At 34.9% G+C, this 13230-nt stretch overlaps 1 protein-coding gene across 1 annotated transcript in view; it reads right to left on the bottom strand.

The window, feature by feature from the left end:
* Nucleotides 1–4957: 4957 nt before the first annotated feature.
* WASF1 (WASP family member 1) overlaps nt 4958–13230 on the bottom strand; it is an 88404-nt gene continuing 80131 nt past the window's right edge. Inside the window, exons 5-9 of the mRNA XM_065889236.1 lie at nt 11879–11996; nt 10229–10401; nt 8423–8602; nt 6680–7308; nt 4958–5817 (exon numbers count right to left, since the gene is read on the bottom strand). Coding sequence (XP_065745308.1) covers nt 5660–5817; nt 6680–7308; nt 8423–8602; nt 10229–10401; nt 11879–11996 — 1258 coding nt within the window. The 3' untranslated portion in view covers nt 4958–5659. The remainder of the gene's footprint in view (nt 5818–6679; nt 7309–8422; nt 8603–10228; nt 10402–11878; nt 11997–13230) is intronic.

The following is a 13230-nucleotide window of genomic DNA, read 5'->3' as shown; positions in this document are numbered from 1 at the left end:
TCCTTTTCTCCTTCCTGCAGGCAAGGTTTCCTTTTACGAATGTAAGATTAATCCCTCCCTCCAATCATGTCAGTAATCCCTTCCCTGCTTTATGTCCCAAACTGCATTACTCATCCTCCCAGACCTGCTCTTCCTCTTAATGGTCTTTATATCAGTAAGCTAGGACTCTGGAAATTATCCTTGACTCCTTCCTCTCCAATTACCAAGTTCAGTGTATTCCACATCCTAAATATCTCCTGAACCTATTTCATTAACTATCTCCTCTGTCACCATCATCCCCAATTATTATCTGTCATCTACTGTACCTGCCTAACTGGTCTCGACCTCCAAGTGTACTTCTAACTCATTTACCACTTTGCAGCTGCCAATCATCTTTCCAAAATGCTACTCTGATGTCACTTCCTCAATTTTACTGCCCACAGAATATAATGCAAGCTCCTTAACAGGAGCTCCTATTACCTTCTCAAGGTAATATTACCTATTACCTTCTTAGCTCCTAAGACCTTCTCATGGTTTGCTCTTGCTTACCTTTCTAATTTATTTCTAGTTACTCCACTCCTTTTATGCTTTGCATCAAGCATTTCCAGACATGCACACTCCTATTTCCTTTGCCTGGGAGACTGTCCACCCTCACTTCAACATTCGCCTGCCTAGGCCACCTCAAACTTTAAATATTATTTCCTTTTGGAGGCCTTTCCTGACTTCCTAGACTAGGTTTGGTGTCTGTGCTAGGAGCTTTCCTAACATAACATTCATTGTTCTTTGTTAATTTATCTGTATGCTCAGAAAGTAGGACTCTGTCTATTCACTGTTGTATCCCCAATACCCAGCAGAATAACTGCAGGCATCAAAAATTTTTGCTGAATAAATAGAAATATAATAAATGTAAAAAGAAAAAGAAAAACAAATCATTAATAATAGATGTGCTCCTTTATCTGGTGTGGTCTAGATAAAAAGTTGCTATAGGTTTTCTTTAAAGTCAAGTATAACATTTCATGGTTTTCATAGGTAAGAATGAAATAGATACTTTTAAGTAATATTGGAAGCTGTTACAATAGAAGACAGATTGTGATTTGATGACTCTTGTGTCTTTTGTATTGCTTCCAGGCCAGAAAGCTGTAGTTTTATTACTCCTGGAGACATCAATGTCCTATATCAAGAGAGTAGTATTGAAACAGCTAGCCTAAAGGCAGGATGGATAAATAAGAAATTTATCAAGAAGTCTTTGAGTATTACACAGACACATACACAAGGAACATATTTATATAGACTATAAAATAGTCAAAATCATTATCACTAAATAAATTTATCTATTATAGCAAAAAGAAGAGAGTATAAATATCCTGAGGAAAATGACTTCAATACATGCTCAGTTGTCTTTAAAATTTTTTTTTCTAAAGAAAAAAAGTCAGGGCAGCTGGCCTTACAATAATGAGAAAAGATATTGATAACTAGTCTGTAAAAAAAAAAAATAAAAGTGCCTGAAACGTTCATTCAAGGCTGGTATTCATTCTTTATTCAGAGCCTGGCTGTCAGACTTGAAAAGCAACAGAGATTACTGATGCATTCATGGAGAACATAAATAAATTTGTTCTTAGTACAGCAATGAATAAAGGGAGGAAAAGACTTATTCTTTGTATTACAAGGGTTCTATGCCTTCTGTTTGGCTTCAGTAAGATGATTTCTATTAACTACAGTTATATGACACAATTTAGAAATACCATAATTTGATATTTCATTTTCATTAGTTCAATGCAGCAAAGCCACCTTTAAATCCTGATATTGCATGATTAATATCCTGCATTGGTTTATTTGCACTTATTTATTAAGTAGTTAACATAGAGATCATGAATTCCAAAAGGAATTTATTGGACTATTTAGGAGCTTTCAATAATTTATGCCTGCTTCAGTTTAGGGAGGTAGTCTTCAGAAAAATAAAAATATGGGGTCAAGATAAATGTAGTAGAGTGAAAACCAACAAAAAACCCAGCAGCGGTATGTTTACTAAAGTCAAAGTCAAAGCTACGTTTTGAAAGTCATTCATGAGAATTCCCATTAAATTAAAACATTTGATCAATTTTGTTCCCTGCATTAATAAATTACTTCAGAAATATTAATAACTTTCACCTTTTGGCCAGAAGGGGTGATTCTATGCTTTCCATTTCTTAAATTACACACACACACACACACACACACACACACACGCACATGTGCGTGCATACACAGAGTTTTTATGAAGCTAGGACTAGTTTTACGTCAACTCTATTACTGAGATCAGCAGAGGAAATTTTTTTAAGCAGGAGCAGTGTCTAGGAAGATATTATTTTAAGAGCCTTAGTGGACAGAACAAAAAAGATATTTCCGAACCCGTTTACAAGAAGAGATATTGTGAGCTGCCTGTTTAAGACAAGGCCGCTGCTGTCTTGTGAGTTACCGATTTGGCAAGCTGTAGTTAATAACTGTGATGCAAAATGGATTAAGTATCACTTGAAGAAAGCCTATAAAAGCATTAGAGAAACTGAAAAGGAATATGAACTGTAGTTGTGGTGATCTGAGAAGACTTCATGAAAATATGGATGTGAGACTGTTGTTGAAGAAAAAGGGTAGGGCTTTTTAAAAGTGGAAATAAAGGGTAGTGTCTCATAATTTACAGAACACAACTGAAATGAACATTTTTCTTATTTATCTTTAATACATATTTATAATATGAAAATGCTTCAGAAGTCATCTCATCTGCCCAAATAGATTATAAATTATGAAAAGTAGTAGTTATAGCTTAAAACACCTTATAAATCTGCAGCTTACAAATATCCCTTACTTAGGAAAAGTTATAGACACACTTCCTTTCCCTCCATAGGGACTGAATTTCATCCCAAATTCCACTGCTGCTAAGTATTTTCCTCCCCTTCTTTTGTCCCACCATTATTGGGAAGGGGAAGGAATAGTGTTACAAAAAAAAAAAAAGAATATCAGAGGGACTGACAGTTTCAAGGAGGTAGAGTATATGCAGAAAATAAAGATCAAATAAATTAAGAACTAAAGAGTGTTTGTTAGATTTGGTAATATGGAGGTAAATGGGTGACTTCAACCATAACAAGTGAAGCCAATTATTTCTTCACAATATGTAATTAATTTTTTCTGACTCTATGCTTATGCACGACCTTGTGGAACAGTAACATAATTCAATAAGAAAGAAAATAGTCATTACCCAGTAACTTTCATTCTTCTTAGGGTATTAAAATTAACTACTGAATGATTTGCTCCAAAAGTCTCTCATCAAGGTAAGTTGAACACTAGACTGAAAAGTTATTTTGATTTTAAAATAAATACTACATGTATGGCCTCTTCAGCCTGTGGGCACTTTCTTATCTTCTAGGAATGTTCTGAAAAACAAACAAAAAAAACTATCATAAACTATTTAGGATATACACTGCCAGGCTTTACAATAGATCCATTTCTATTATTATGTTTGGGACTGACATGTACACACTGCTATATTTAAAATAGATAACCAGCAAGGACCTACTGTATAGCACAGGGAACGCTGCTCGATAGTCTGCAATAACCTAAATGGGAAAAGAATTTGAAAAAGAATAGATACATGTATGTGTATAACTGAATCACTCTGCTGTACATCTGAAACTAACACAACATGGTTAATTAACTATGCTCCAATATAAAATAAAAGTTAAAAAAAAAGACAAAAAGAAATCCTCAACCATTTCCTTTTGTATCTCCCTTAACTGCACCAATACCAGTATCATTCCCTTTTTAGTTACCTGGCCACAATTGAGCTTTACAAAAACTATCTACTAGCTACTGCCTTTTGATCATAAGCACCTTGGAAAGACAAACTTTAAATTTTGGCATATTTTCTGGAGTTAAGTTCAACAATATACAGTTTTGTAAGGTGGGAAGGAAACTCAAATGGCTTATCTAACCTCTTGTTCTAGGTCTAGGCAAATCTACCTAAAAGCAAATCTTTTTTTAAAGCTATTGGGAAATGTTTTTTATGTCCAAACTGTATTACTATTGGAGGACTTAGTTCATCATTCCTCTTCTACAAGGATTACAGATCATTAGTTAGCTACCTAAAACCCCCTCAAATTAGCAGGTTACCATGACCTCATGTTTCAGCTATCTATTGCCACAATGCTATGGGAAATAATCCACCTCAAAACTTAGGTGTAAGACAATAAACATTTATTTTTACTCATGAATTTATAGGTCAGCTGAACAGTTCTTCTGGGCTGGGCTAATTTTAGCTACGCTTGCTCATCTGTCTACAGTCAGCCAGCAGGTGAGCTTGCAATTGGCTCATCTAAGTTGGCCTCACTTGGGATAGTTCTCTGCATAAGGTTTCTGAACTTCTAGCAGGCTCGGCTGAGCTTACTTTTTCCACATGTTTTTGGCTAAAACAAGTTTCAGGACACTCAGATTCAAAGCGGGTGGTAACAGAACCCATCTTTTGATGGGAGTAGCTGGGATAGAGGGATCCCTCTATTGATGGGATAGAAGCAAGGATGAAGATTACAGTCACTTTTATAGTCAAACTACCAAAGCCTCATTTAGTCTTTTCTTCATACTAAATAATCTGATATTGATGCTGCTTCTCGTTCATCCCTGAATCTGGACTGTGTAAACATTAACAACTAATTTTATCATTGCAAAACATAATTTCAAGAATGCTGTTAAACTGAAGTCAAGATGTGCTGAAATTAGAGAGCAAGTTGAGATTTTAATTTAAGAGCATAAGGAGTTGAAAAATACTGACTTTTGACTTTAGGAAAAAAATGACATAAAAGCTACCTTATGCACTAGACAATATGAGTCTGTACAATTAAGAGGAAATTATAGAGCTTAAGTAGTTTTTAAATTTTTCATTGACTATTTAGAGCCTACTTTATATTATTTGATAAACTATCAGAAAGTTTTATTCAAAGAGGTAACACCCATGAACCTTTAAAATGAACCATTTATTAAATCAGACTGTTATTCTTAACAGTTATGTAAGTTACATGGTTTATGTCAGAGTATTTCACATGGAAAATTTTTAAACTCTTATAGGCAAGCAAAATTGTACCACACAATATATAAGTAGGAAGGGGATACTGCTAAACATTCAAATAAGGCAAGTATTTTAAAACAATAAAACAATAATTAAAAATTCAAGCATTCCTTTAAGAGAATTCAATACTACAAGCTAAATGTACTTTCTGAGTGTATTCATATAAAGGTAGTGTTTCTTCTTTTAAAACGTCAGGAAATGGAATAAGGCTCATTAACAGATACAGCTGCCCTCAAGATTTTTAATCTCAGTTGCTCTCTTTAAATTAAAATTCACAAAGTGCACAATTAAGATATATCAAAAAACTGAATCAGCTACTCTAATAACAGCTGTCCATGCTTAATACTTAGTGGTTTATTTGACCAAATGATGCCTTTTCAGGGAAAAATAAAAAAAGATAAGCCACTGTAAAACATTTAGTTTGAAATGTATGCTAATATTTTTCTTAGAAATCAAAAATTATGGAGGAAAAGGGTTATTTACCTTAAGGAAAAGAAAGCAAAACACTGGAATGACCAAACATTTTCAAAGAACAAGCACCACAAAGGACATTTGCATTCGGTTTTGTAATATTTATCAATGCATTTTTTCTTACTCCAACCAATCTACTTCATCAAATTCTGAATCATCTTCTGAATCACTGTATTCCACAGCAATACGGCGGGACAGGATGGTGGCAACATCATTTTCAATGCGTTCGTGTTTAGCTTCCTGTTCACGCTGCTCTTCGACTTTTCGTAGCTGAATACCTGATATAGTAAATCCAAACCATTCATTGTAAACCAAAATACTAGATATTATTAGATATTATTAATTGAATAAATTCAAATACACATGAGAAATACTAACAGGAAAATAAAAAGCAAGATCTATTAAAAAGAATTTGAAGATTTGATGAAACTTACCACATACCCCAGTGGATGCCTATACTTTATTTAGCCATTATGGTCTATTGTGCTTCCCTACTCACCACCTCCTAAAGTTAACCAGGTGATACATTTCTTTTGTTTGTTACCTCTACGGTCAAATAAATTAAACATCGCTGAGCATATTTTCTGTGGCTTTGTTCTCCCCAGTACTTGAGGGAAAGGCACTATTATTCATTCTATAGTGTTACTGCCTGGCATATAGTAGGAAACGTTGGCTGAATAAATAAATGAATGTGACAGGTTGTTCCTTTGTTACTAAGGTAGGAACCTTAATCCTTTAAAGGTATTGGTAAAGCAAGTGTCACTTACATATCAAATGGACAGCCTTAACACTGAAGAAAATACCATTTTAAAAGGAGTTATATATATTGAATATAATATTTACAAAGGGTTTTAACTAAATTTTCTATAACATTTAAGTCTGATACTTTTAATTTCTCATTCATTCAATAAACATTTCAAGAATACCTACTAAGTATGAAAATAAAATGATTAATGTGACATATTTTCTTGAAAAAGACTTAAAATATAAATTGAACATAGCTTTACTTTCTAAAGACCACTTGTACAAAAACATGAGCATCTAAACTTTTATAAATGAAGAAAACATTATTGTCTCCAATATTTAGAAAGGTTCTAATGCTACCATTGCAATGCTTTTAACGGCTCTTGAGAAAATTACCTTTTCGTATTGCTTCCAGAAGTACACTTCTGGCATCACTGATTACAGGTAGGGTTGATGGATGACGCTTTGGCTCAGAAGCAGGTATAATTTGTGATGGAGGAGATGGAGGCATTAATGGAACATGGGGACCTGGGGCAGTAGATGGAGTTGGATGTAGCCCAGAGGGAGGATGAGCAAGAGCTGCAACTGAGACAGGTGATGATGGTCGAATGCCAGGTGGAGGCAGAGGAGGCGGTGGTGGGGGCGGAGGCAGCCCCTGGACTTCTCCTTGTGGGAGTGGGTGAACTGGTACAGTCTCACATACTGGGGCAGCTCTAGCTACCGGTGGAGAGGGCTGTACTAGAGGAGGTGCAATTGGAGGAGGAGCTGGGTGAAGAACTCCAGGGGCAATCTGAAGAGGAGCTGGAGGCGGTGGTACTGCTGGAGCTTGCAAAGCAGTGGTTGGAGGTGGAGGTGGGGGAGGTACTGGTGGGGGGGGAGTCGAAGTCATTGAAGCTCTTAATGAAGAAGTTGACAAGGCAGATGGAAGAGGTGGTGGAGGAGGTGGTGGGGTGGCGCTCACAAACACAGGTGTCCTGCCTGTAGCTGGTGACTGAGGACGATTTTCTATCAAACCTGTAGCAGAACTGAAATGATAAAGAGATCCCAGCAAGTTACTTAAAGAGAAAAAACTAACCACACAAAACATAAATGGCTACCAGTAATTCTATCAAGGTAGAGGCATTAACATGTTCCTATAAAAATTAAAAATTCTTCAGCAATATTTAGAATGAAATGAGAACTAAAAGTACACTAACAAGAAAATCAATACATGGTGCTTTGATTTATAATATTCTAAATGATCTCATCCTCTCATGCAACTTTCATATCCACTCGAGCATTTTATCCTTCCTTTGATAAAATGCTCAGTTTTACACTGTGATATGAGTCTTCATAATGACTCAACATTTATCATATTACAACATTTGTATTGCTATACCTGTGGCCAAAACAATACTGTATTTGTATTGAAGCTATTAAGACTCATTATATGTCATTTCAGTTAAATCAATGACAACTAATTACAAACCACAAAAGGAAATTTATGGCCCTCTTCCTTGCTGAGGATGGAACATCAAATGAGTCAGTAACATAAGATTGATCTTTTTAACTGGAAATTGTAAAGCTGATCTCTATTTCTCTATGAAAAAAAATTATAATGTGGATAACAGTGGACAAAATGAAACTTCAAAAAGCTTTACTAAAAGATTATTATGAGCAATTGCCTATTCTTTCTCAAATTCTAGAGTATTTCCCCTAATATTAAATTAACATTTATAATCAAGTCTTTGGTTCCCATTTCTTTGTCCCTAACCACATACCAAAAATTCTTAATTTTTATTAATACATTGCAGATCATGTGCTTGATAACAAAGCTATAATAAAATGAAACACACTTTAATCTTTAAGTTATCATTAGCTACAATTTCCCAAGAGAATGTGTCAGCTCTTATGAGAGGCTGGCAAATTACGGGCCAAATCTGACCCGATCCCTGTTCTTGTAAATAAAGTTTTGTTGAAACACAAACATATTCATTTGTTTATGTATAGTCCATGGCTGCTTTCATTCAACAATGACAGAGTTGAGTAGTTGTGACAGAAGCCATATGTCCTAAAGCCAAAAACATTTATTATATGGGCCTTTAAAGAAAAAGGTTACCAACATCTGAGATGAAACATCTTGTGCTTGTTCTGACATACCTGATACAGGTGGGTATGGGTTTTGCATCTCCTGCTCCATGCACTGGTGGAGGTGGAGGTGGTTCATGTGGTCTGACTAAGACCCTTTCCTCAGCTCTCGTCAGAAGCTCACTCATCTGACTAAATGGCAAGGCAGAAAGCGAGTAAGATCCATCCATATGATCCACATATGTCTGCGGTCTAAAAAATACATACAGTATCAGTGTATTTTTCTTGAATTATTGGTGAAGTAAAATGTTCTACATGAGATATTGAAGGTTTATCCTTTGAATGCCAATATTTTAACTACTTTAAGAAACTTCTTTCAGAAATTTATTACATTCATCCTGCTTTTAAAACACAGAATGCTGCTCACAACGCAACCTTTCCTTGCTGATTCAGGTTATTATGATGACCTTCAGTTATTTTATTATTTTATAATATAATACTAATTCAATTCACAAGGGTGAAAAGTATTACTTTCATAATCTGATAAACAAGAAAAGAAAATAACTTTCAGCCAATTGTGTTCAAAGCTATCTGCCTCTATTTAATTTTTTTCTTTACAGTAAGATGCCAATGACAACAAGCTAGAATATGAAAACTGGAATTTTCTACCACCAGAATATCCTGCTGTTCTTTTAAACCTAAATGACTTCCAAGTATCTGGTGCCCAAGGGAGATAGGTCTGTGATACTAGTAGCACAGACATGGCTAACTACATTGTTTTTGTCTTTTTGCTGTTTTCAAAGGTGCTAGGGTACTCAGAAAATAGCTGAGTAACATAATAACATGTGACTTAAGTCAGATTTAAGCAAAATTTTAGATACCTTGAGCATGTGAAGACATAAATATTTACTGACTGTAGTGCATGCTGGAGACAAAGCTGGATTTAAAAGATGTGTACAAAGCAAGTTAGAAATTATTATATTTACACAACTGGGTCAGCTCAATACCTCAATCACTTAACAGTGATTAGAAATAAATGTCTGTCTACAGATTATTAATTTTTAAAAAAATCAATCCTTTCAGTCTCTTTCTTTCAGTACTACATATAGATAGTACCTTATATGTATATTACTCCTAAAATAGGCCAAAATAATTTACACTTATGACCCAATAATTTACATGTATTATTCGAAAGAAAGTCTTAAGTTGTTTTCCATTCAAAAATCAATAACTATAAAACATATAATAATAACTATAATCAACTGTACACAAATCTCTTCACAGAGAGATGCTAGTATAATGTTTGTTAGGGTTGCATATTAGTTAGATAGGGTCCCTGCCCACTGAGAAAGGAAAAGGACCTATTGCATATTTCTGCAAAAGGGGATGAGTAATTTTGTTTTGAAAGTCCTGATATATCTGAGGTGGAAGATGTGGCATAGAAAGGAAGTCAGGGGAAAGAAAAAGGAACAAAATATAACCCACTTCCAACTCCTATTTTATATGCAGTGAATCAATAATACTTCAAAAAAAAAATCCAGACCCCATTACTCTATTATGAAATTCTAACAGACTCTGCCTGAACTACTAAGAGTGAGCTGAGACCTCATATGAAAGTTAAAACATCAAAGATCATCTATTCCAACCACTTCTTTCTATAGATGAGAAAACTGAAGTCCGGATACAAAAATGATCTGCCCAAGATCAGACTTCAATAGGCTCACAATGGTCAGGGTTTCAAAATCAACTCAATACTTATAGAACAGGGTCTGTCAATTCAACAGTTCAGGACCTAAGACTTAGACATATAGATATTAGAAATAAAGCCAGTGTTTTACCATTAATTTTGTTTAAAAAAACAAACAAAAGAAAATAAACCTTGTTTCAAAATGAGAGGCTGGGCCATTAGCAACTTCAATATGCTTATGTAAGAGATTAGCATCATCTTCAGCCAGCTCTGGACCTTGGGCCAGCTTCTGCCATTCTCTCCGCCTGTCATGAGGTGCTCTTGGCACTTTTTCTGGTTCATGAGGACGATCTAGATTTTTCTGCTATAACAGATGTATTGAAACAAAGCCAAATGCTGAAGTACTACGTTTTTAAAAAGAGGTTATAACAATGAAAATAGAATTCTAACATCAGTATTGAAAAAGACAATGTCATCATAATATAGTAAAAGTAACACAGATACAGTTCATTTGTGCATTCAGAGTTAAATCTTAGCTAGTTTGTTTGTAATCCCACTTTCGAATGCTTTTTTAACCTTTAAATGAAATTGATGTATCAGATAAAAATAGTATGTCTACATAATAAAACTTGAGGTCAGAAAGTCCTTTCAGATGAAAAAAGATTCATCAACTCTGCTCCCACATTATTAGTTTTTGCTATAATGAGTGAAATTTCTACAATTAATGGCACTGCCTACCTCTAGCCAAAACCTGAAAATTTACTAAGGTTATATTATCTGAGAAACGACTAATTAGCTAGCCAATACATTAGAAAAAAATCCAATTACCCAATTAAACCATAATAACTGTCACTCAACAGAAAATAGGGTATTTGAAAAAAAAAACAAAAAGTGATTCCAACTGTGGGAGAAAAAGTATAGAAAGAAACCAAAGGGGCCAAGCAGGTAACATACGTGAATAAAAAGAGTCAGATATAAGATGAGGCCTGCACTGAACTAGACGGGTATGTCCATCTAAGGCATTCCAGTTCAAAAATTTAAAAACCACTGTGTTTGTCAAACAAAACTGCTTGCCAGCATAGTCTGGGCTACCAGTCACCAGTCTGCAAACTCTGGCTAGAACACTGGTACACTGTCTAGTGCAGAAAATAATAACATGTAGGCATTTTGGGGAAGAGCAGGGAAAGCAGAGATAGCTATAGAAGAAACAGAGGGATGATAAAGACAAACTTTGCCACCTTCATAATTCTGCCTAAATCCAACTTTGCTTCCTCCTTCTATATTTCTAGTTATCATTAACATGGAATAAAACAGATCCAAGTGAATTTTATTAGAAAGTAGAAAATGATAATACAGCAGACAGGTAACAGGAATTTAGTGAGACTGTTATAAGCTTTCCATTTAGGATATGCTCTGTGGTAAAAAAAATATTAACTTAATCTACTTTACCAATAGCTGTACAATATTCCTTTGCTCTGCTTTAGCAGAATGCCTTTCTCTTCCCTGGACCACTTAATTCTTATTTGTTCGTCAAGATTCATTATAAGCTTTGTTGAAGTGTTTATCAGCCCTGTCCTCCCTAAAGCAGGTGCTATTTTGTGCTACTCAAACCCTCCATGCATACCTCTCTGTTAGGTGGGCATTTATCACACCATATTATAATAACCTAATTGTTCATTTGCTCCCCATTAGACTGTGATCTTTCTGTGTGGTTATAAAGACTTCAGTATTTGACCATATGGACCAAATAAAATAAGACTGTCAAAGTACAGAATTAATAAAGTCCCACATATGCAACAAATCACAAATACATGAAAACTAACTTCAATTTTTTGAAATACCTTCTGCTTCCTCTTTTCCTTCCTCTTATCCTCCGTATCTTGTAACATTTTTTCTTTCCATAGATCAAAGAAATATGAAGGATTGGTATAAAACTTCAAACCTTCTTTACCATCATCTCTGAAGTATAAAATATCAATTAAAATATACATTGGTAAGACTTAGAGAGGCAATAGGAATAGAAGTAATTTTACTAAAATTGTTTCCTCTTACATTAACAAAATATAGCATGTGTAAAAATATTGGCAAAATAAATGAGAATATGCACCAATAGAACATTTCTCACAAATCAGACAGGAAACTTCTGGAAAACCAGAAGTTTTTCAGAGTTGGTATTAATAATTTAAAGGTACAACTGGACAATTTTCATCCCTAACTTCTGCTGAATGCCAAATTTTCTATAAGTCCTGTGGGAAATTCCAGTAATTACAAATGATTCTGCCAAAGAGAAAAGCCTGAAAGGAAACAGAACAGAGAAACTATACAGGGTTTCTGCCAATACTCTAATTTACTTATCATCTTACCAAATCCAAAAAATATCATCAAATAGTCATTCTAATAGTAATAGTTATATCAATGCCTTGCATACTGACAAATAGTTTCAAATAACTATCCAAATACCATTTTATTCAGGACACGTGTTGTGCCTCTTAAATCACCCATTTAACAATTCATGTGAAAGACTCCAAAGAAAGGCTGAATAAGTCCAGAGTTTTTTAAATGGTAAAAAAATTTAAAAACAGATACTACATATTCAATACACAGATTTTTTTTTTTTTTTTTTTTTTGCGGTACGCGGGCCTCCCGCTGTTGTGGCCTCTCCCGTTGCGGAGCAACAGGCTCCAGACGCGCAGGCTCAGCGGCCATGGCTCACGGGCGCAGCCGCTCCGCGGCATGTGGGATCTTCCCGAACCGGGGCAGGAACCCTTAGTCCCCTGCATTGGCAGGCGGACTCTCAACAACTGCGCCACCAGGGAAGCCCCAATACACAGATATTTAATGCAAAGATCAAGAGTAGACAAGAACCAGAAAAAAACAATATTTTATTAATGTGGTGGGATTTTGAACTCTTTTATTTTTTCTTTTCCATCTAATTAGAAATTAAATTAAAAAGACAATAACAACTCCTTGTCTCTTCATATTCATGTTTGCCATTGGCTTTTCTTAAAAACACTTGTCAAAACAACTCCTTTGAGTAAGTCTTGTTTTCTGTATACCCAAACCTTGGGAACTCACCTAGTGAATAAAGCAAAGGTTTTCTAAAGGTGGTGGATAAGGAGGGTTCTCTGCATTGCTCAGGAGACCAGTGAAATAAAAAATGTTTGGGGATTTAGCATTTAAAGGTAGACTGCTA

This window comes from Phocoena phocoena, chromosome 12 (genome assembly GCF_963924675.1).
Source record: "Phocoena phocoena chromosome 12, mPhoPho1.1, whole genome shotgun sequence".
Classification (NCBI taxonomy): domain Eukaryota; kingdom Metazoa; phylum Chordata; class Mammalia; order Artiodactyla; family Phocoenidae; genus Phocoena; species Phocoena phocoena.
Note: the sequence above shows the minus strand (reverse complement) of the source record. Positions and strands in the feature narration are given on the sequence as shown.